Source organism: Meles meles, chromosome 8, assembly GCF_922984935.1.
Source record: "Meles meles chromosome 8, mMelMel3.1 paternal haplotype, whole genome shotgun sequence".
Taxonomy (NCBI): domain Eukaryota; kingdom Metazoa; phylum Chordata; class Mammalia; order Carnivora; family Mustelidae; genus Meles; species Meles meles.
Genome location: NC_060073.1, coordinates 116,367,808 through 116,393,064, shown reverse-complemented (window position 1 = coordinate 116,393,064; position 25,257 = coordinate 116,367,808). Strand labels below are relative to the sequence as shown.

Below are 25,257 nucleotides of genomic sequence, written 5' to 3'. Positions count from 1 at the left end.
GCTTGGCAGATATTTGGAAAGAGCTGGAAATAGTGAAGACTCTGGTTTAGAATTCTGTTGTTTTAATTTAGCTAAGAATGAGAAACAGTAGTTCATTTATTTTAATGTTTGGTCCCCCACCCCCAATTCAGTCCAATAACACTTGTTTTCAGAATGAAATAACAGAATTTGAGATAACTTTGCCACAAATACCATATCCCTTACATCCTCGCAGCACCGAAATACAAAATCCCCAGCCCCAGGCCCTCTCAGAAACAGCCTTATATTAATTATAAGAATGTCTTATGACTGATAATCATACTAACAGAAGTTAGAAATACTTTGTTTATCCTCCTTGATACCAGAAAAGTCTATGTCACAATTGAAAGTAGTTTATTTTAAAAGGATAGATTCCATACTCTCTGGAAACCTGAAAAGCCATTGTTAGGGCTCACCAATACACTTCATACAAACTTTATGAGACCATTTCCTTATGCTCCCTTAGTAACACATGACTCAACAGCATAGACAAAGGCATAAAAATAATCCTAGCGTCAGTTCTGCCTTTCCAAGTTTATAATTCCAAGACGTGGGAGAAATCTGTCATTTTAAATACCACTGACCATGCGAGGTCCTGTCACATCATGTTGAAATAAAGTCGTCTTTATTTAGCTTACCTTTCCACCCCCCCAGGGTGCTCAGGAAAGAAACTGACACACAGATAATTTTTTACAGCGTTATTATTCAGCCTTTCTTCTCTAAGCATTCAATCTTAGCAAGTTAGCCACAATAAGAATTCAAGTGGAGTCAGTTAACCAAATGTGACATGAACAGCTCTCAACTTTGAAAGAAAAGAGGAGTATGTGGGACCTCTCACCACAGAGAGAAGACGGCGTGAACTCTGTGGACATCTACGTACAAGACCTCTGCTCTTACAGTGTTTCCGTCCTCTTTGGGGCTGACAGATACGCACCTTCTGAACATCCTTTTTCAAAATGGCAACAGGCCAGAATCCCATTAGTAACTGAGGGAAGCTCTTCTCAGATACTCAGCCCCCTATTCTTCTGTCTTTTCAGGTATTTTCAACTAAAACAACAACAACAACAAAAAATCATAAAAGCATCTATCAGTGAAAATAGCTGCTCTAAGCTGTTGGTGCCTTTCCTATGGAAAGGAAATTTTTTTTTTTAAATAGGCCAAAGAAATAGAAAAGTTAGGATGAAACCAAGGATCCAGACCCTTAAGTCGGTACCATAACCTTTGGCTTCTACTCGAGGCCAGGTGGAGGGAACTAGACGTCAACAGGGTCCAAGAAGAGCTCACCTCAGGTGGTCTCCCAGAGTAAAAAGCAAAGGCTAACAGAAAAAGTTGCTTTCTATTAAATGATACAGCAATGTTAACATCGTAGAAGGCAAAGAACCAGTTCATTTACGATCTAATTGATGTTCTTTTTAATCTGTTCACTTTTTTTTTTTTTTTTAATTTACCTGACAGACAGAGATCACAAGTAGGCAGAGAAGCAGGCAGAGAGAGAGAGGGAGAAGCAGGCTTCCCGCTGAGCAGAGAGCCCAACGTGGGGCTCGATCCCAGGACCCTGGGATCAGACCTGAGCTGAAGGCAGAGGCTTTAACCCACTGAGCCACCCAGGTGCCCCTAATCTGTTCAGTTTTAAGAGGTGATGTTTAAGTTTGACTTGATGATAGAACTCTAAAAATTACTGAGCAGTATATTTCTTAAGTGAGACAATAATAGTGACAGGCCTGAGAGCTTTTTAACCACCCCTACATGTTTCTTTTTACTTGCTCCTTTTCACCCTCTTATGATGTCATTCTGTTAAGAGGAAGAGTCTGTCATTTGGCGACATTAAGTGACTTGCCCACAGTGCCACAGCTGAAACTGGAACAGAAACCTTCTGACTTCTCCAGTGCTCTTATGGGGAAAGAACAAAAGAGAACTTTTTAACATAGATAAAATTTAATTTCAAAACTTACTCAACAGTTTCTGTGATTCTCCCATGTTGCGTTTCAAAGTGTATTGAGAGTACCCCCATAGAGCTCAAGAAACTGTTTATATTAGAAAAAAAAAAACTAAATAATTCGGGCCAAGTTGAAGAAATTACACAGGAATAGATTTCAGGTCAACATAAAAATTTTACAACAATTAAAACTGGTCCAAAAGTGGGAGGAAATTGGCCAAGATCCCCAACATCAGAGTTGCTTGAGTGGAAACAGAAGAGTTTCCCACTTTGAGAGTCTAAGAATCTGTGTCACGTCCTGCACTATCTTTAGCAAAGCAACCAGAGAATTCCCTTACACCTCTTTGAAGTTGCTGACAATAAGACTGGGGAGAAATTCATCCCTAGAACCTCAGTACAAGCTCATCTGGTTTTGGAATTAAATAAGTCACATCTTCAGTAAATAGCTACTTTTTATCACATTCTGTCTACACTGTGAAATAGAAAGATATTTAAGGAAAGCACTTCTCTTTAAGAGCCACAGAGCTAGAGATAGACGCAGGTCTTGTTTTCCTCCCTGTACAGACATTTAAAATTATATACTGACGTCAGATTTTCGGCAAGGTACAAATCCGACAAAATCCGCTGGGTTGTAAAAGGGGGAGTAAAGCAGCAAAAGTGAGGCATGTGCCCATGGAAGGACTTGCTTTTGTTTATTTATTTTTTTAGAACAGCATGTATGCTTCCCTATCTAGATAATGATAAAAACTGATCCATGTAATACGGTATCCCATGGCATTTCAATATAAAATACTTGAGAGCATAATTTTTAAGGGCCCCTGATAACATCAGCAACATCAGTTGCTACTTCATTTATTTTTCCATTTTTGCCCTTATCGCAGATAGCAACCCATTTATGCTCTGAAGCATCTGGACTGCACGCCACTGGAATTTCATCCAGGCCATGCCATGTCCCCACAGCTCTTATTCATAGACTTTCCCATCATTTCAGAATATAAAGATACCTCCTTCAAAATGACCTCCTGTCGTTTAGGTGACTTCCATGGATGAAGTAGGTGTTTTATTTAAAATATATATATATTTTTTTTCTCTGTTTATAACACAGCTTCACAATTTCCAAGTGTATTATTATAGGAAAAAAAGGAAATTCCCTATTTCTGTGTGTATATATATATATATATATATATATATGTATATGTATTCTGAATTTATGGAGTTCAGTGGCTAAAAGGCTGGTTTGTCAAAATGGACATTTTTTAAATACTCCTTCAAGATAATGAACAAAGTTAAGGTTCCCAAGTAAGAACAAGAGGACAAACACGTGTATTTGTCATTGGAGAACCTTTACTCTGCCGTGTCTGCATCATGTAGCTTCAAGGGGATCAAAGCCCAGAGGGTGATGGTGACAGACGGATAGTGTAGAACCTTCCATACAGTGGTTTTTCCCTGCACATTTTCATAACGGCCATCAGAGTAATGATTACCCCATCCTTCATTTCAACGCCTCTGGAATATATGGTGACAACCCAAGGTTCCAAAGTACATCCATTTTCTCACCTGATGTCATTTTACTTGATCAAGAATTTTAATAAATTACCCAAAGTTAAATAACAATAGCACATGATCTTGTATGGGTTCAGGCTCATTCTCGGTCTCCACTTCCCTTCATGTCTCATGGAACTCAATCAATTGTCTGGTATTTGATCATTCTTTATGGGAGCCAGTCACTGAAATTATGCCAAAGGGTGACTAGGAATGGACTCTAAGCTCGGTTAACTAGACGGGAGTCTCAAAAACAGACGTTGTGCAAACAAGAAAAGATTGTATCAGATGCCATGTAAATGAAAAACGAAACAAATTCAACAACTGCTACCCACCAAGCGCATGTATATGAACGTATTTGCCCCCACAAATCCTTGGTGCTGGTGCTCCTGTCTTCACCTAGACAGATGTGGCCCCTGAAGCTCAGGAGGAGGAGGAGCCCATCATTCTCCCGTCCCCAAATCCACGCCCCTTTCATGTGCTGCCTTCTTTCTCTCCAGAGATCCCAGAAGCCCTACTTAGCTAGAGGTACATTACGGGAGAAAACCTCTCTGTCCTACCTGTGATTCCCTGTTTTGATCAAATAAAGCAAGTACTTAGTTTCTGATACTATCCCCTCTCCCCAACTTTCCTAACCCTCCCCTTTTATGACCCTTAGGGTTTGGTTGGGTTTTTGTTTTTGTTTTTGTTTTTTACATGTTTGCAATAATTCTTGTTAATACCAAATTTACTACTGCCCTCCACACAATGTCGGCTTGTAGCACCATCCGTTTACCCTCAAAAACACCAGGAACCTCAGGGAAATGGGTTGAGGGCACACAGCATGCCTCTGTCTCTTTAAGGAGCTCAGGTCCGCCTCACCCCACGCTCCCCCTGATTCACCCACCCAATGTGCTCTGCTCTATGCCAGGCTTCAGTTCATCCAAGCCCTGACACAACAGACTGATAAGAGCAGACTTTTGTCCCTCTTACACAGCGGATGTTCATTCCCCTTTGGCTTAATCCTCAAAATGAATTTGAAGCTCATTTCAATGAATGCCCCAGGATATCAGACAGTTGGTAGTGTCTTGTGAGACCTGAGGAAAGGGTTGGCCAGAACTGAACTTGACTTTAATACAAGACCATGTTCTATTATTGTTTAACTTTGGGTATTTCTCCCCTAGGAGGAGGACAGAGGAGAACTAACGAGCTTCAGGACCAAGGTAAGAGGGGAGTTTTCTTTCAAAAGAATGGGTTCCATCTGTTTGAAGGAAACCCCTCCCCCACCTATTTTTCAATCCCTTTTTCTTTATAAATTTTATTTTTTAACCCACGCCTTAGGAAAGCAGCTTGCCACCTGTGTGTCATAGTTACTTGAACATCCCCTTAAAAATGTTAGAGCAGGAAGTAGTGAACACCATCACACAAGTCCTGTCAGTTACGTGCTAATGCGTCTAAAGTTCTCTGTCATCATTAACGGTCAGTGACAGTCTCCCATCATGGAGCAGTCTCTTGCACAGGCCTGAAGGAATTGCCGTCAGCCGTTTATTTCTCTCTGTAGAATACGGATGGTAACTGATAACCAAACCGTGATGGGTGATGGGGTTACAAAAATATTAAAATTAAAAATCCAAAGTGTTTCTGTAGAAAATTTATTATTCTTAAGAAATTTTTTTTATTTAAAAATTTTATATTAATAGAAGCAGCTGATCAAATGTAAAGGATACGAAATTTGGAATATGCACAGGCCAGACTCTGGGTGGGCCGCAGTATAGACTTGATGAGATGTTTAAGGTGCCATATGAAACCTGGGGAGGAAAACGAGGAGGGGGAGCGGACGCTGTGCTGAGCAGTGTTTCTCCGTGCTGAGAGCGCCTTCCCGGGCATCCCTCCCAAGTGGTTTCCACTGTTACTGCTCACCTTCTGTGTCATTGTCCCTGGAAGTCATCAGTTTTCCATCCTTTTGGTACTTTGTGTCGCACTGGCCCTTCGAGGCAAAAAACAAGTGAGCAAATCAAAAAGCATCCAGAATTTGAGCTATTGGAAGAAAGGTGGAACCCAGCAGGGGCCGGGGAGCACGAAGGGACAGCGTCCAGACCCTCTGCGGCAATCCTTCTGTCATCCTTGCCCTCCAAAGAGGCCAGGTGTTGTGATTCAAGTAGATTTTAGGGAAGCTTGCGGCTCAAACAACTGAGCTACTTGAGGCTGAAGAAAAGGGGATCCTAGGAAGCAGGGGAAATGTTCAGAAAGAAGAAGAATTCAGGTGATTTGTTGCCAGTAAATCTTCACCCTCTTTCAGAGACAGTTCTGGGCGTTTTGTTACAAGCCTGTTTAGAATCACCTTCAGGTTGGATTTTCAAGGTTTTTTAAGGAAAGAAAATCTCTTCAAACAGATCCGTTTTTGTTGGAGACTGTTGTCCTAGGAGCGGGAGCCACAGTAGCCATCTGATTAGGAACGGCCGTGAGAGGACGCGCATGAGATGGGAACTTGATTTCAATGCCAGCATATCCTACTTTGTAGCTAATGCTATTGCCAGTGGTCACCAAGTACCGGCCTTTTAGCAGGTCATGCATTTTGTTGTCAGAAGTCAGAACCTAATTTTTGTGTCCTCACTCCCTGACTCCCTTAGTGAAACACACAGAATGTGTTGGAGACACGCAATTCACTCCTGAATTTTAAGATGGCAGATGTGTGGATCGCCTGAGCAGTCACACACAGAAGGGAAAGCATTCCGGTGGTGTTTAGTGAACCGTGTCTACACCGACGTTAGTCCGTCAGGCAGATCTGTTGTGCAGTCTGAATTTCAGAAAACAGTTCCTGGTGGTCTCGTGCAGGGAAAGAACTAGGGGTCGTTCTGCAGTGACTTGGTTCTGTTAGGTAACCTGAGCTTGAGATGAAACACCATTTTCGGCTTTTTGCTTTGTGCCATTGCTCTGTAAAGTGAAAAGTACTGATCCCATATTGGTTGCATTTGGTTTATTATGTCTGAAAACCAATGAATGCAAGTGCCCAGGCTGGTAGCTTAAGGAATACTCAGGTACTCCTGACCAGGAGCAAGTGACTGAAGGGCTGTGTGCTCTGTTCTCGCATTACTACCACTTGAAGCAAATGCTGGGGAAACCATTTTCAGAATTCACAGTTCTGGGTTTTTTTAATAAAAATAAGTGAGGGACTATATTTCTGTTTTGAAATATGGTTGTGAGCCCTGCTGCCTTCAGAGATAAGCAGCTTTGTGTTTCCCTTTGAAGGGCATAAACTGAAAAGCTGTAAAGATACACGGACTTAGAATTCTTAGGGTTTGGTTATTTTTGAAGAATAGCAAGAGCCGCTTGCCCTCCTCATTAACGGGTTCACATGGCTTCTTCAGGTTCCCAGTAGCTTCACATCCCTTCTTCTAGACCCGTTTGTATCCCTCTTTGTATATGCTCTTCTCCCACGTCGCCAAAACCCAAGCCAAAAGTTAGCATGGACGAAACGAGAGCGATTAAAGACATTTTACGTTCTATCCAAGTCCTAGGCCGCCGCAAAGGAATCAGGCACCTGAATGAAAGAGAAATTGAAACTTCAATTTTTTAAGAGTTTGTCGGGAGTCTGCTGGTGGGCATCAGGGAGGGCGCGGATTGCGTGGAGCACTGGGTGTGCTGCATAAACAGTGGATCTCGGAACACTGAAAAAATAAAATAAAATTAGAAAAAGAGTTTGTAGGGAAATTTGAAATACTTGTAGACATTTATTAGACATAGTCAACAAGTGCATATTTAAATACACAAAATAAGTCTTAATCAGGTTAAACCACACAGCGTTGGTATTTAACATCTGTTGATGACAAATGCAGTTGTTAATTTCTCTGATGGACTGAGTTATACTGTTCTCAGTCGTGAATTTAGTAATAGGAGAATTCAGTAAAAGTGACATGTTTTATTTGGTACTCATAAATAGGTTAGAACAAAAATAAGAATACCATTATCTGGGATTTAGTTTTAAGTACCTAATTTCACCTGATACTTACAAGCTTGCATCTGATTTTATCAATTAGTACTTTCCTTGCCTGGATACATAAAATGAGCTGGTAATCCCTTTATTTTAACCATCTATAATGTCACTGAAATACCATCTTAGGTATTTGTTTATACGACAGACAAAATTGTTGGCCATTATTCATAAAAACAGCTAGTGTCAGTAACTCATCCTGTCCCTCTTGCCGTCATTTAATAGACAGTTTGGGAGCATTTTGTTTTATTTTGTTCTGCTTTAAAACCCTCTCCATACCGGGTGTTCCCAAAATCCCTTAGATGGCATGGTCAAAGGACCCCCTATGATGACTCAGCTCTGGATTCTTTCATTTTAATAGGCTGCTTAAAAAGTAGCACCTTAAGTTAATCATGGAAAGATCAGCCCTCCCTGTAGTCACTGCGTGGCTCCTGTAGTTCTCGCCCTGCCTTGGGACCGAGCAAGGTGTAAAATACCGTGAAACATAGTCACTGTGGCCCACCGGGAAAGACGTTCGGAGATGGCAACACTGTGATGACATGTAGGACTCCAGGTAAATGGAGCGCTCCAGACAACAGATACTTAACGGAGGAGATCAGTGGAGTCTAGAGAATCTGGGAGAGACCTCCTAAAAAAGGTTCAGATGTACTAGTTGATAAATATAAGTTGAATGAATAAGTCCATGAGTGATTACTGGAAAATGGTAAGAACTTTAGAAACGCTAAGGGCAGGGGGTAGGAGGGGGAGAAAATTTCTGGTGAAGGTTCTGTTATGAGATTGGCATGGATTGTGAATAAAATGTCTTTGGAACTCTAAGGAATCTAGCCTGGAGAAGGCAGAGAAGGTCTGTTTGGGGAATTAGGGTGGTTAAGAGGCTGGGCTTCTGTGGTAGAAGGACTCGGGTTCCAGTCCTGCCTTTGGCATTTACCAGCCATGTGGATTCAGTAAGGACTTGGTGGGAATGTGAGAACTTGGGACAGAGCCTGGCTCAATCAAATATAATGGAGTCATACTTTAAAGGGATACCTATAAGCTGAATTGTTAGGAAGCTTTGAATGTCAGGAAAATTAGAACAAAGTTGATCTTGGCCCCGAAGGTTTTCAATAGAGCGGTGTAAGCGTGCAGACAGTCATGAGTCTTCTGACTCTGGGTAGCTGAGAACAGATGCGGAGAGTCTGCGGATCTGTCTCGGGAGATAAAGGCTTTGACTCAGTGTCCCCTGTATAATAGAAATGAACATATAAATTTGAGAGACACCTTTTCAGAAAAAAAAAGTTCTTGTTGGCTACTTAGCTGTAGGAAAGGAGTGGGAATGAAAATTTGAAGATGAGATTGAGTTTCTGTGATTGGGCTTTGTTGTTATTTGTGTTTACTTTTCTACTTCTGTGAACGTTTTCTGATCCATTATACTGAAGCTTCTTTATGATGACATGTTTAGGATCCCTCGTTACCTGTCCTAAAAGATCAGATCTTAAGTCATTAGGAACCTACTATGTATCAAAATAGACCCATCTTATTCCATCCTTAGGAAGAACAAGGATCACGATCTAATCAAAATCAAATCAATATAAAGTTTATTGGTACAGCTTTTTATGGTACGGCTTTTTAAGGAACGTTATCTACTGTTCTTCTTGGATATTTAAGAAGTGTCAGTTTCAGCTGATAAGACTATAGGCCTGGGAATTCTTATCTCAGCTCAAGTATTTAGCCAGAGGGGACCGAACTTGCTGGGAATGTATCAGTCAAAGCTTATTGAGAGATCGCCCCCAGCAAGCCTGATGAATGGGATGGCGGGGAGAAAATCCTCCTTGGAGAACGAGAGTAGGGAGGAACGCGGAGTTCAGCTACACAGGCGAGGGGACCCACAGAAAGCAAAGTTTGACTCTGAGAGAGAGCATTGGACCAGGAGGCTGCTGACCACCGCCCCCACTGGGTCTTGGTGAGCTACGCACCTGACTTGCTGTAACCCCAGTGACCAATGAGGAGGTTTGACTCCCCTCCAACCCCCATCCTGACTCAGAAATGCTAGGATTCTAGTTCTTTAAGGCAGCTGATGGAAGTTTTTAACAGTCAGCCAAGGAAGGAAACAGGGAACTTGGTTGTTGAGCATTCTGGAAATCCTATAAAGAGAATAAGGAAGAGGTCTAAGAGAAGAAGGAATCCCAGGTCAGGGACAGAGCAGAGGGCATCCAGCAAAACTGAAAACCCTGCGCTGCTGGACAGCCCACACGCAGTAACCGGTGACTGCCACCACCTCCATTTCTGGAACTGTGTACTTCAGTAAACAATCGCCGAGCAAGGGAGATTCACAGAGAACTGCAAGCACTTCACAACAGTCCCATCTTGAAACATGCTCCCTGTTGTATGATTCCAAAACAGAAACTGATCAGAAAAACAGGGTGGCTTGCGTGGGGACTGGAGCTCGTATCTCGAACAGCACCCCAAGGCCAGCACAAGTCAAATAAAATTGATAGAATTTAATATGAATAATTGATAGTTTCCCAATATTATGTAAGGGTTACCAAAAGTATCTTTGGGCAGTTTTTATTTTTAACTGTTATCAGTGTCACATACAGTCCTTTAAGAAGCCCTGCGCCTGGGGGCACCTGGGTGGCGCATTAGGTTGTGTCTGACTCTTGATCTCAGGGTTGTGAGTTCAAATCCTGCCTGGGCTGCATGCTGGGTGCGGAACCTACTTAAAAAATGTTTTTAAAAATCAAGAAGCCCTGCCCATGATGTGTTTGCAGAATGATCCCAAATTGAGGCTCATAGCTTGCAAGTTCCTTAGTCTCAAAACCTCCGCTCTGTTAAAATTCTGGAGCAACCATGGGTCACAGAGATATTTTTATGTCCCTTCTCTTACTTGGAAGTAGTCATTAAATAACTTTAAAGTAAGTGTTCTACAATCTGGAAGAGAGATTTTTTTAATCCGCTTCACGATTCCCTTTCCAGGTTTTGTGAATCCCCAAAAATCATTACGCCAGTCTCTCCATAGCCTTCACAAGCTTCTAAAAGAGGTCCCCGACCCAAAAGAGGATAGAAAATTCTACTCTGTGACCTAAAATTGACAAAATCATGAAACTAAACTGCATGAAATGTTTGTAAGGATTACATTTAAAAAAAAGTTTAACACTAAAAATGAAATTAATTTTTCATTCATCACAGTTTTTAGCTAGTGCTCTAAATTACCAGCAGACATCCTCACAAAAATCACAAAGTTTCTTCAAAGAATCACATTCTTCAGACTTAGGCCTCAAATAGCAATTAGTCATGCAAATTCCAAGGAACACAGACTTTAGGGGCACCTGGGGGGCTCAGTCAGCTAAGCATCTGCTTTGGCTCAGGTCTTGATCCCAGGACCCTGAGATGGAGCCCCACATTGGGCTCCCTGCTCAGCGGGGAGTCTGCTTCTCCTTCTCCCTCTGCTCATGCTCATGCTCTCTCTTTCTCTCTCAAATAAGTAAATAAAATCTGCAGAAAACACACACTTTAGAAACCATTTCTGGAATCTAACCCAGTATGTACGCAATTTATTTAGTTGTCTTTGACTCACTTGGAGTATGAAACGCAAAGGACTTTGTACACTAAATTAATTGCATATATGCCGTCCAAAATCTAAAACAAAGACTTTATCTTTGTTTTATAAAAGCTTTATTAAAAAAAGCTTTATAAAACCTCTTTATCAAAGCAGTTTTCAGAGGCTCATTATATGTTCGGTCTGAACTGTCTGTCCACTGAAAAAAATTTTCTCTCCTAATTTTGATATCAAGTTATTGGTTGATAGTGCCATTTTCATGCAAATCTTACCTGTCACTGTGTAAACCAACTGGAATTAAAACTTAGTACCTTTCCTAAAAACAGTTGCATATATATGCAGAGCAATTTAGCCCAAATCCTGTCTTTGGAAAGAAGTGCACAAATCCAATGAAGCAAAGAACAGCCATGTGCTTGTTTATTGGAAGGGATAATTTGGGAAGAAAACTAAGAGCTCAGCTGCAAGTTAAATGGAAAACTTAGTGGAGCATTTATAATGCTGACAACCAGTAACTCTTCCGGGCCGCGCACAGCCGGGCAAGGGTAGAACGGTGGACAGGGATCCTTCCCTTAAAGTCAGATCCTCACCTTATCAGTGGACAGCCTACTGATTTGTATTTGCTTATTATATTTTCTTGCCTGATAAACTAGTTCTTTCTCAGTGAGTTATTCATAGACTTTATACAAAATTCTGGGCTTGTTGTCATTTCTCAGTTTCGTGGCTGATTTCCTCCAAACACCTTTACTTGGGGGGAATATCATTAATTAAACTGCAAAAGTAAAACCCCATATGTCCTGTGCTCCTCCCTTCACCATCCCCTCTTGCTCTACTGGGGTAAACTTTCCTGTATGCAACCCTCATGACAGCAGTGACGATCGCCACCATCATTTAGTAAGAGAACCAGCAGTCTGTGCAGTGTCTGTGAAAAATTACTCATTTCTCATGAAATTACTATTTTCTTACTACAGTGGTCCTAGAAATTTTTCTACATGTTCTTATCTCCTGCATCACAAAGTCTAAATCAAATGAGTTTTCCAATCTGGAATTTTACGGATTTTTTGTTTGTTTTGTTTTTTAAGATTTTACTTATTTGGCAGAGAGAGACACAGCAAGAGAGGGAACACAAGCAGGGGGAGTGGGAGACGGAGAAGCAGGCTGGGCTCCATCCCAAGCCCCTGGGATCCTGACCTGAGTGGATTAACCAACTGAGCCACCCAGGCGCCCCTAGAATTTTAGTTTAAATGCAAACAAGGGATTCAGTAAAGATGTGGTGTGATGAAAGACTTTTTTAATTGCATTTTTTTCCTAATTCCTTCAGAAATGAAAAGGACTTTTTTCTTAGGGTCTCTATTGCTTGTTCCAGGGAAAAATGTAGTTCCCAGTCCTGAAAATTCTTTTCCTAAAAACAGAGGTATATACATGTATATGCATACACACACACACAAACACACACATACACATATTTTTAATGGCCTACTTAGCAGAACTGAAGTCTACCACCATCACATTCATTTAATTCCGGGGGAAAGCTCACCTTGTCTATGTAAATATGTGTGAAACAGCGAGTCTTCTCTCCAGGCCTCTGAGAGTTCTATTAACCTCCTGCAGATCCTGTCTGATGGGGGAGGCCTACTAATTGATGCATTACTCATACTTCTCTGCCTGACCTGTTCCCTTCAAATAAGGCAGAACCTTTGCAGAAGCCCAGTACATCATCCTGTGTCCTCCAGCCTGTGACTAGAGACACAAAACTAGGTGGACCAAAGCCAACCACATCATCAGGACCAATAAATGCTTTACTGACATCCTTAAGAGCAATTCCTAAATTCTACCTCTTCATTTCTTTTCTTTTTTTTTTTTTTTTGGATCCAAAATAAAATGTTGATTTGCATTAAAACAGATCTTTTAGGCATAATATTTTATAAAATAATATAAAATTAGAAAAAAATATATAAAATTAGAAAATAATTGAGAAGGCTTTTTTGTTTGTATTTACTTATTATTGAAGTATCACTTATTGTAGAAAATTTTGGACGGGTGGGGAAGCATAGAAAGGAAAATGTAATCCAAACTAATCCTACTTCCTACGTCCAGAGACAGCTCTTCGTTGGATTTTTTTCCTCAATATTTTCCCATTAATGTCTCTGTCTCTAAATATATATTTTTATTCTTAAATTAAAATTAAGTGAATATACAAATTATTTCTTTTTTTCACTTAACATTACACTGTAATCATTTTTACTGGTCATTAAAAACTGAATGGTCGTAAAACCTTCAGCCATATGAATTAGGGGTGCTTATTAATACCATCAACTGGGGGAGCTTTGTAAAAATGTAGACACAGTGTCCCTGATTCAGAGGGACCTGAACCAGCAGTGTTAGGCCTGGGCATCTGTATTTGTAATAGTAACTCTCTACTCAAATCAAGCTTGAGAACCACTGCTGGGTCTCCCCACATCTATTTCCTTCTCCTCTTCCAGTGGGCACATAAATTGCCTGCCATATTTGCTACAGAAACATACTGTGAGGTTCATTCTATTACTCCCATCAACATCATTGATTAACTTTATTAGACTTGGTTCCTCAAAGGAGAATTATTATTTACCAGTAATATTTAGCCAATTAACCTAGTTATCAACATTATCAGTAATTTCCAAGAACAAGAACTGTGTTTAAGCTTTTGTTGTGCAGTCATCTAACTTCTTTTTTCGTTCTTAATTCCGTCACCGGTGGAGGAGGACACCCATCTTATTTAGTCCTTGACTGTTTCGCATGTTATCTTTACTTTTGTCTTTCCTAACACCAGTGGCAGAGAATTGAACTGGCATCATTTTAATTCACAGTAATTTAATTGCAAGCCAAGACTAATGTTTTTTATATGATTTGCATGATCTTCTACATAAATCATCTACTAACATCCTTTGTGGATTTTAAAGGGATTTTCTTACCTGTTGACACAATGTCTTGTGGATTTACAGTTTTTAAGTTTTTAAAAAATAGACTAAGATTAATTGGAGACTATGAAAAAAAAAATTGCTGGCATCATTCAGGTAAATATTCTGGACACTTGAACCCCATGATATTTAAATTTTACAGAGTTTAGGGGCACCTGGCTGACTCAGTCAGTAGAACTCCACTCTTGATCTCAGGGTCATAAGTTTGATTACTTAGAAATAAAATCTTCATATACAGTATCTATATCCACATGTATATATATATAGAGAGAGTGTGTTCGTTTAGTATGGAGAGAGCATTCCTGTTAAGAGAGCACAGGCCTGGGGCGCCTGGGTGGTTCAGTGGGTTAAGCCGCTGCCTTCCGCTTGGGTCATGATCTCAGGGTCCTGGGATCGAGCCCCGCATCGGGCTCTCTGCTCAGCAGGGAGCCTGCTTCCCTCTCTCTCTCTCTCTGCCTGCCTCTCTGTCTACTTGTGATCTCTCTCTGTCAAATAAATAAATAAAATCTCTAATAAAAAAAAAAAAAAAAGAGCACAGGCCTAAAAGTGATGAGACTTTCTCATGTGCATATAACTAATAGATCCTTCCCCATAATGATAATAAAGCAGTAGCAAAAATCACTCTGTAGGTTCAAATATACTGCACCATCACTGCCAGCAATGAAATATTGATCCTATTAAGTAAAACGGAATTGAGGTTTTTTTAATCAGACTAAATACAATATTGCAAGTTATTTGTTCTACAAACTACATATGCCCTAAATACCCCGTGTGCAGATGTTAACTAAGGCTAGGGCTGGTGTATCAGTCCTTTCTATAATATTCTTAAATCCAGAGAATCATAAAAACATTGATTAAACTTAAACTTTAAAAATGTTCCTATTATAAACTTCAAAAATGACAAATACTTTGTCAGATGTATATTTTTTTTAAAGATTTTCATTTGAGAGAGAGAGCACGAAAGAGAGAGAGCGTGAGAGGAGGGAGGATCAGAGGGAGAAACAGACTCCCCGCTGAGCAGGGAGCCCGATGCGGGACTCAATCCTGGGACTCCAGGATCACAACCGGAGCTGAAGGCAGGCGCCCAACCAACTGAGCCACCCAGGGGTCCCCAGATGTACATTTTAAAACTTCACCATCAGAAAAAATTACAAGTGATACGGTCCAGGAGTAAATATAATGAGTAAAGAATAAAAGCATATCTAAACATACAGAAATGAATGATAAATTATTTATGAAAGGGTGGAAGAGATGGATATCTTCACCCAAATTAAGATGCTTTTAACAAGAAAACCTCCGCACTAGATGACTTTACCCAATATCAATAAGTAGAAGTTCAGGTCTTAGTTCCCGTTCTAGAGCTTTTGTTGTATGTGGTCTTAACAAGAGTCTCATTAACAAGAATGGGTCCTGGAAGTTAGCACGATGCAGTATGGATTTTCATTATCTCAAGCTCAGTGGAAGGAAATTTCAGGAATAAAAAACCTTGGGCAGTTTTCTTGAGCTCCTGGAGTTTGACTCAAGGATCATTCTCCTTCCACCCTACATCAAGTACCCCACATCTCACCACTTTTAAAAAGCCAACCTGGAGAAGGGTTTTTCTTACCTAGAATTCCCCAGAGGTACAAAAAGCAAGAAGTAAGTTACCTGAGTCCTGCTTCACTCTATATCGAAGGTCCTTTTCAACACACCAGGGCTCTCAGTTGTGGTTTACGCCCCTGCAGCAAGAATGTGGTCACTGACTCTTTCTTCTCCTTTCATTTTTAAATGACAACAGTCTGCTCCTTGAGTGGATCTGTAAACCTTCCTTTTATCTAACAAGAAGAATAATCAGTGTAAGGAACGGCACACATTTCTCTTCTAACACTCATCTTCTTGGCCGACCACTACTTTGGCTTCTCTGAGGCTTCCTCAGGACCAGAATATCCCTGATCATTAATCTGCGTTTCTGACCTTGACTCTGAGACCTCGGTTTGAAGTGTACGGAGGGGATTGCAAAGCAATAGTGAAACGTGCTATAGTGAGAGTCTGCTTCCTACGTCCCTCGTTTACCCCCAGTACTTGTGACTTCCCTAAGCATGCCTCTCCTTCCTCCTTCAGGGTTTCGTTTTCTCTTGCCTAAGTAAAGAAAGAAAAAAAAATAATAACTTAAATCTATTCCAGCAAAATGAGCCAAGTAATTTTATGTGTTTTCTTAAGTCACTTGATGATTCTTAGAATTAATAATATGTAAAAGCAACGTGTTTCATAAAATAGGGCAGATGTTCTAATGTGGTTTATGCTAGTTGAGATGGGAATCTCCAGAGGTCGGTCGACCTGATTATATACAGAAATGACGTCTGTAGTCAGTTGTAGAAAACAGGCAGTTTTCACGTGCAGAAAAATCTTGAGTACCTGAAGACTCTTTCTGAATATTAATTACCAGGGGCCTCCCATGCACCCTAAGAGAAAAGTAAATATACATTTAATAATATTAGGCAGACTTTATCAAGGGGCTGCATGTTTCTGGAAGGAAAGTATGAATTAATTGTGAACTGGGCAGTGACTTACCTATTGGTCAGGTGTATCATATAAACCAAATATTGCTGGTTACACACACACACACACACACGGATAGCGGTGTGAAACTAAACTGTTTTTACATGGCCTATTAGATGGTCTTAGAAAGACAATGTCTTAGAATAATTTTGTAGAAAACTTTATTCCAAATGGTTTTCTCAACATGAAGCTTTTTTTCCTTATCCATTCCTTTATTTTGCTTTTTGTTTTCTCCTGTGCTGTGGAACTGTCTTTGGATATGGCTAAAAACCCTGTTAAATAACCCTCTCATGAAATGACTTCAGTTTTATCCAAGGAATGGTCTAAACCAACTCATAAAATTATTGGGATGCCAGTTCATTAAAACATCTCAGATGAATGTTTCAGGCTAAAATAAAGTGGAATATAAAAATAATTTTCTCCACAATAAAAATTTTGAGTCGTCCAGCTTAAATCACTGGAAGACAAATTTAGTTTATTGTAGATGCAAAATAAATTAAAACAACTTTCTCCCAACGACTTTTTTTTTTTAAAATAGGTCTCTCTTCAATGAATATTCACTCATTCTTGCATTTCGGTCTGATCCTTTTGGTGATTAAACCAACCACCTGACACTGCTCACTTTGGAGAGTATATGCATTATTTTAGGCCACCAGTGCGGCACTTAGGAAGGTGGGAGCGGCTGATTATTTAATTAGCATTTCATAAGTGGTGGAACAGTTAATACTCTCAAAGTGCACGGTTTATTCACGGCAAATGTTTATTCTCCAAGTGGATCAGACTATCACAACACTGGAGAATGAACATTGTTTACATAAAATTTGATAAACACATTTTAAGAAAAGAAACACTTCCACCAGCTGATGGCTGGTGAAATATGTAACCCTTTTTACGAGTTGACAGCCGTTTCACTTGCAAATCAGTTTTCAAGTGCTATTGGTTCGTTCGGGCTGTCATGTTTTATTCCTAACTCATGTGGCATTAAGGCATCATATCAGCTAGCATAGCCCTAACTCCCCATATAGAAGCCACTCCCTCACTTTAACAGAAATTTCCTGAAATGGTGGGAAGTCCTCTTGAAGGACATAATGGCTCATTTAAAAACTGTAACCTGAAAGCAAGTGAGAAACCACATACCTGGCAGGTAAAAGCCCGTGACACATTTTTAATCCTTTCAGACATTCATTAGAATCTGCTCCCTTATTCCCTGGTAGAGATACCCAAGGAGGCAACCGAATCTTGAGTCTGCAAAGTTCTGATCCCATGCAGCCCAGCTTCCTGGGGTTCAGTTCCTTAATTTCAGCAGTGGAATTGCCCATGCCAGCCCAGTTTCTAAATAGCATCCAAACTCTTTAAGAATCAACACCAAACTCAAATATAAGACCTTTTCCCTGAGGGCTGCTACTCCCTTTCTCTTGACTATCCTGTGGCTTCTAGCGCAGGAAACCGAACCCAGTGTGCCAATTCTCGATCCTGAGACCAGTGAAATCAAACAAATGAATGAAACTAAACTCCCACAAACAATAAAGGGAACCAAAATTCAGCTGGACTCTTTGTAGTTAGGAAGTCCATTCACAAAAATGAATGAATGGCTGCTTTTTTGGTTCGGAACACTGTTCCATGTTTCCTTTTGGGAATGCATTTTCATTTCGGTGTCTTTAGCTGTAGACATTCTTAGAGGCAGAAGAGCTCAAGGCACAGTTCTTCCCGTTTACTGCTGTTTTGCAAAAGAAAAATCCATGTCGTTGGTTAATAACAGCGTCATTTATTGGAATAAATGAGCTCTGAGAATGAGTAGCACCAAGTAACCCTGTGTTTCACACGCTTTGAAATTAGTCCCCATTGCCTTTGGTTTGGACTCTGGTGGATGGGGATGCAGGACTGCAAAATGAGAGGTTTATTTAGCGCCTGGGAGAAGCTTCTAAAAGAGCTTAAGTCCTCATTCCTTCTAACATCTTAACAGCTGTGCAGTTTCTTACAAAATATGTTTTATCGTTTCAAGAAATGCTGTTAACCTCGCAGTTTTAAAACTGAATGAACAAGGCCTCTTGGACAAATTGAAAAACAAATGGTGGTACGACAAAGGAGAATGTGGCAGCGGGGGAGGTGACTCCAAGGTCAGCCTCAATGTCACCAAAAGCGGGTAAACAGTATGTATAGTAATAGGTGCATCTGCTGGGAGACACAGCTTGGACACCCCCCGCCACCCCTAGAATTGCGAGTCCAGTCCCTTCGAAACCCAAGTATGCAATTACTGTCAAAGCAAAAATATTCGCAGCCGTTACCAATTTGGGGGACACACGAACAGACCTCATTACAAAAGTGCCTGCACCTCTGTGGCTTCACAGAGGTTGTGGGTCAGACCCTGTCGTCCTGCAAACCCGCTTGTAGAAAGCAGGAAGGGATCCAAGCTTTTGAAAGGGCAACGTAGTGACGGGAGGAGGGCAGACACCAAGGGGAAGTCTATCTCCTTGGGCTTGCCCGTGTGTGCTGAGACCCCCTACAAAGTGTTTTTGAGTAACAGCAATGACTTGACACCACCTGGACCTGCCTAGAATACCTTCCAGAAAGCCATGTCTCCACCAGAACCCTCACACTTCGTTACATATCAGGTTAAATCAGAGATGGTCATGTGAGCTAGAATTTTTTGCCTTCGTAAATGGATCAGATCACAAAATGATCAGCTCCAAAAACAAGACCCGTTCAAGCTCGTCTCCATTCAAAACACCAGCCACATATTCACTTAAGGAGTATTAACTCTTTTTATATTTTGGCGCCCTAACTTGCCGACAGTGTTCTGAAAGTTTCCATAAAAACATAAGTAAATACATATTTACATGCAGAGAAAATTATTTAAATTTACACTCATAATCTACTGTTTTCCATGCAAATTAGAAATAGAAGAAAACATGCTCTGATAGCACCAAAGAAAAGCAAAAATTTTCTAGTCCATTAGAAAAATTTTGCTCACGAATATTTACTTTTATCACCAGTGTAAGAGAAGTACTACAGTGCTTAACATTCCACAAAAATGAGTAACAAAGTCCTAGTTTAGTGTCCATTAAAACGTCTTTCCAGAGAAAAATAAGCAGAGCAGAAACGTACACATAATGGGAAAGTCTGTGTAAGAAAAGTCACTCCCGTTTATTTCACTGAGCAGCTGGACAGCTCAGTAGGCTTTTAATCTGTTTGTATCCCACAGCTTGTTTGGTACCAAACAGACACTAAATATTTGTTGTCAAAAAATACATGTAAATCTAACCTTGTAGCTCTCAAAAGTCGATCTGTTGTCCCCATAGGTCTGCAGTAACTTACTTCACCAAACATGAGCTACAAAGTGATACATTCTAAAACGTTACTTCAGATCTTAAATGTTATAAGAATCAATGTAAAATAGTCCTCCCAGATGATAGCATAATATGTCCTGTGTCCCCTCAGAAGTTCTCTTTTCATACTAAACATTCCTTGTGGGTCGTTGACTGATGTACTATCGCCGAGCAAATAGGTGATCACCACCTAAGTGTTAATAACCCCTGACTCTGAATTTGTGATAAAAGGCGGTATTTTAAATGCCCTCACCTAACTTAGGAGGCACTTGCTGTTTCATTTTTGTTTTGTACCTTCTACAGGTGCCTAGTTTTCTTTTGTAAAGTTACCTCAGCCCTCCCCCTGGGGCCTGATCTTCCTCAGAGGAGGTGAGATGAGGAGAAGGGCTCAGTTGGAGAACAAAGATAGTTTCTGAGCTTTTGCTGAGCATGAAGCCAAGGCAGGAGAGAAATTAAATGACGCCAATTCCGTGGGGTGGGGTGGGGCATATGCACATTCCGGGGCCCTGGCCCAAGCATGCTGAAATCTGACGTCGTCGGACTTTCAAATACAGACTCTTGTTGGGAGAAAACTCGGCTTTCTAGTAGTGATTCATCTCACAAAGGGGGAAAATCATGGAAAGCCCGACGCCCCCACCCATGAATGGGTTCCTTTGAGGAGACAGGTGACCCGCCTGCCATTCTCCAGCCTTCCATTCAGCAGCAAATTACTAAGTTTCTGCTTTCAGCAGGCCACGCACCGCATTTGTGGGGAAAAGAGAATTCTCTTTTTCTCAAGGAGCTCATGATTTAGTAGACCTGAACACTGAACTAGAGTCACTGTGCAGGCTTCTAGTCACAACCTGTGGCTACAAAATAATTCCCATCCCCTCTCACCGAGAGTCATTCCCAGCACGTGAAGTTCTCACCCAGCTGCCCTCAGCCAAGGCTTTGTGCTGAAATGTAAACATTTAAGGAAAGAAGTAAGAAAAAGGGTCCTGCATCTTAAATAATAATAAAGTAGAAAGGCAGGATTTGGGGTATCCAAATCCATTTTTTTTAATTTACTTAATAATATTAGTGCAATGTGGTCTTTTCTATGATCAGAAGAAATTCATACTTACTCTTGTGAATAAAGTAATAGAAGTTTACCAGTTGGCAGTGAACCAATTTAAAAATATCATTGCAATGTCTAAAACTCATTTTCCTCTCTGATGAATCTGATTTAGTTTAGTCAGAGCACAGACTGTACACAGAATTTTATGCCAGTTTTTGATGTGAGTTACTCCTCCTGGTTCTAGCTGGAAATTTTGGCAAGGCCTGTAATCATTAATGATCTATAAAATTATTGATTTTTTTGTTTTATACCTTATTTTCCTTTGTGCATATAAAAACAGGCACACTCAGGAATGTGGACATTCGTATAAATATTACTTTGTAAATGTGATTACCAAATCATGTCTTCTTTAGGAATTACATGAGATCCATGATACCTGTTTCCAGTTTAGGACTTTGAAGACTGTAGCCCATTCCTGATTTTAAAGTATGTTGTAAGTGGCCTTCTTACCCTTTACAACAGCTGTAGAAGCCAAGGCAAGAATGAAGGGATTATTACCAAAAGTATGAGTTCATAGGCAGAAAAAAAATGCGGCAAACAAAAGCCAGCGATCTCCCAGGAACACATTCCTTGCTCAGTGCCCAGTACTCCGCCAGTTGACCCTTGAGTTTGGTTTCCGATGAATATCTTAAATTCAAAATTCTAATCTACTCACAGACCCTAAAACCAGCTCCTGTGGTGAAGAGCAGAAGGAACAAAGAGGCAAGGGGAGAAGTGAAGGGAGAAGGGAAGGTAGGACCTTGAGGACATCCCTTCCAGAAGAAACCGAAGGAAACTCTGCTTTCTTTTCCTTCCCTTTGCAGCATTCAGCATGAAGTCCTCCTCCCGGGAGCACCCTAGTCGAGAAGTGCAGTGTAGGCTCATAGAATACACCTGTGCACGTATTAGAAAGGCTTTGGTGAACAGCCCGGGGACCTCAAAACTCTTAGAGTATCAGTTAAAGGGAAAGCTTGCTCTGGGTTCAAAATAATTTAAGTACAGCAGCCCTGCAGAGCACCTACTCTGAGTCAAATACTTGGTAACTGCTGTGCCACAAGGATGAATGAGACAGGGCTTTTATTCCCAAGTAGTTCACAACTCATCAAGCGACCTGGGGTGGGGTTTTGTAATCACTTCATGAATGGCGGTCATGGTGTATAGATAGTAAAGCCCACATTGGGACCAAACTCACCAAACACCCCAGTTTACCAAAATCTTCATCCTACTCCACCCGCAAACTCGGCATTTAGTAGAAAGTGTTAAATCATGCTCATACTAGATTTTGTTCCAAAACACAATGTCATTTTCTAGCGATGTGGCAAATGCATATTCTTAAATGGAACGAGTCTTATTAAGATGTTACAACATAGATACAAAAAATTAAATCATAATGAGAAAACAGTTAAAAAGATAAACTTAATACCTTAGAAACTATTTTTCAGAACGAACGGTTCAACAACAACATAACAACAACAGAAAAAGAGTTTTGACTTAATGGTCAATCAGAAAATGCAATTAACCAGAAACTCCATTTCTTGACTCTTCCGTTGTGAATGTTTTTAATTGCACTAGCTATCAAGTCAGACTATTACAAACCCTGATTCAGCTACTTCCTTGCTGTGTGGCTAGATGATTTAATCTCTCCATGCCTTTGTTTCCTCATTTGTCAAATGCAGGTTATCATAGTATCCAAACATATAAAATGCTTCCGACACCTGCTGGAACCTAGTAAGGTTCCATCAGTGTTAGCTGGCATCATCACTATCATCATTACTGTATTGCCTAGTTGTGCAGTTAAGTTTATGCAATTAATCCCCTAGCAATCAAATCAATGCACGCCGTGTCTCTCCAAGTGCACTCAATATTTCCTCGAAAAAGCGAGGTGTTGGGAGACAGAGCCAGACAAAATGATTGAGGAAGCCTTAGAAATGTCAAGAGAAATTCAAGGAATCTCTCTCCGAATGTTTGTAAAAGCAAAGAGAAGCAGAAACCAGCCAAGCACGGAAACAGAACAAGGGATGTCAGGAGTTACCACTCCCCATCCATCCTCTTGGACTTCTAATTTATACAACAGAAATGTTCACATGGGAATGAAAACCGAGGGAGCTCTTAGATTCCTTAGAACACTGAGACAGTGATGATTGGCCTTTTCCTCCTTGAGACTCCCTGTATAACATTGAGTACCGAAAGACTCAAATATGGTAGAAAAGTGAGGTTTTATAGGACTAGAGTTTGTTCATAAAAACCTCGGTTCCCCTGAGCCTGTCATGGATCTGGTGGGAAGCATCCGTGGAGTACATTCTAGTCCCTCCCCTTTGTACGCACGGCATGTCAATGTGATAGACTCGAGATAGTGATATTATTTAGGTGAAATACCACAATCCAGACCTGGAGCGTCTGCATGGGCTGCTACTTTCCCAATTCATGTCTCTGTCTTCTAAGGACCTTCCTGGACCCTTTGTCAGTACCACGTGCACAATCCTTCTCTTCCAACCCGTGTAGACCTGCTTTTATGGCATAGAGTAAAATGCTGCCAGCTGAATCACAGTATAGGGGAGAGCCCAAACCAGTGTGAGCCAGGTTCTCTGCACACCAGTCTGTCCATCTGCAGCCACTGCCATTCATTTTGGGGGGGGGGGGGGTCACGCGGAACTTGGAAATCTCACATGACTCCCACTGTCCTGCTGGGAACCCTGTAAGCGCTCCAGCAGCGCTCCCCAGGCCAATAGTTTTGGGTTCACAGTAATTGCATACGGTTTATTTACCCCTCCTCCCTAGCAGTATGCACCTGTTACCTAAAGTGATGGAGCAGGCCCCAGCCGCCGGCCTGGTTCTCCACCTGGGCCTCCGCACGAGACACAGCGCCTCCTGTGGCCTCTGCTCCGTCACTTTGCCATGCGATTCTAATGTAGTTTGACTTGAATAACATAAAATAACATATATAATGTTATTTATGTTATTTTCCACGTGAAGAACTCCTGTAAACCTTGCCGTTTTGAAACTCAGTGAGGCAGGCGTCTTAGACAAGCTGAAAAACAAGTGGTGGTACGATAAAGGTGAATGTGGACCCAAGGACTCTGGAAGCAAGGTCAGTCGTCGCCCTCCGGGGCGCCCCCTTGTGTTCACAGAGCCGTAGCCGCGAGCGCTTGTCACAGGGCACGACCCACCCACCCGCCCCGCGTGGCCCATGCCGTCTGGGAAGACTGCAGCCCGCTCCCCCTGCTCAGGCTTGCGTGCAAGCCCAGATTAACCGCAGGAGCACCTACAGGGACCAAAGTCCTTCTAGGATCCTCAGACTCACCTACCACTCATGCGAGTAGCGCTTGTGGGTTTCATGCGTTTCGGAGGCGAGAGCCACGAAACCTGTTGTTTAAGGACCCGGTGGGGTCTCCAGACAGGAAGTGGGGGACTGCCCGGTAGCGGTCCAGAGACGGAGGTTAATGTTCACCCTGTGGCACTGGGAGGTTGTCTGCTGTCGCTGTGTTGCCGAGCATTCCTCTTTAGTTGAAGAGGCCCCGTTACAGCTTTGCGCTGACGGATGCGCAGTGGACCTTCCGGTGGGGCTCAACAGAGATGCTCTTACAGATCAGCGTTTGCAGATGACATCCTCAAGGTCCGATCTCTGCTTCGTGTATCCTTGTTAGTCAGTGCAGAGATCTAGAGACCTGAGTCAGTGCGTAAAACAGTGGTGTAGTTACGTTTCCTTTCCAGTGTATCACTGAATCTAGTTACCTGAGCGAAATAATAGACTAAAGAGTGCCCAAAAGCCCTAGTTGAAGATTCTCGAAATCTTTATCTTTTTTAAAATAAGTAAAATATTCGTTATTCTAAGACGTGAAACAAGTAAGTGGCTTAAATAGGAGAGCCTCCATTCAGTTAAGAAAGAGACCAAATAATATCACTGGATGCCTTTTCGGGGTTTATCCCTACATTTTAATCAGTTTTTTCCCTGCCTTTGAACCAGAGTGGAATGAGACAAGCTTGGCCAAATAATGGAACGCTTATCTCAAATCCCTATGTCAAGCCAGAGAAGCATAAATATTTAATGAGAGATGATTTTAAAAATGAAATGACCCTAAATTTTGGCCCAATTGGGTAATGTCATAGCTAATTGGACCGTGTACATAGTCCATCTTCTGAATTAAATACTCTCCTAATAAAACCGTTTAAGTCTGAATCACAGTTTGTACAAAACCTACCGCAGGAAAGATGACAGCCGCAGGGCATCCTACAGGGAGTCTAACCCAAAATACTTTCTCAAATCACGTTATATAACATATGTATTTCCAATCTATGAAAAAAATTCTGAAGTCTTGTTAAAATTTTAGTATCTTCTAATCTTATGTTTGAGTATTTCCAAATT

The 25,257-nt window shown here is 41.2% G+C and overlaps 1 protein-coding gene across 11 annotated transcripts in view; it reads left to right on the top strand.

The window, feature by feature from the left end:
- Positions 1–25,257, top strand: part of GRIA4 (glutamate ionotropic receptor AMPA type subunit 4) — a 391,556-nt gene that overhangs the window by 358,211 nt on the left and 8,088 nt on the right. For 5 of the 11 annotated variants that reach the window (XM_046014153.1, XM_046014163.1, XM_046014159.1 and 2 more), the window contains exon 15: positions 23,868–23,982. The exons of 1 other annotated variant lie outside the window; for it this stretch is intronic. In XM_046014153.1, coding sequence (XP_045870109.1) covers positions 23,868–23,982 — 115 coding nt within the window. Of the gene's footprint in view, positions 1–4,659; positions 4,699–18,495; positions 18,611–23,867; positions 23,983–25,257 lie in introns of those variants that run through there. 5 more of the 11 variants (XM_046014154.1, XM_046014157.1, XR_006819875.1 and 2 more) reach the window with 4 other exon arrangements.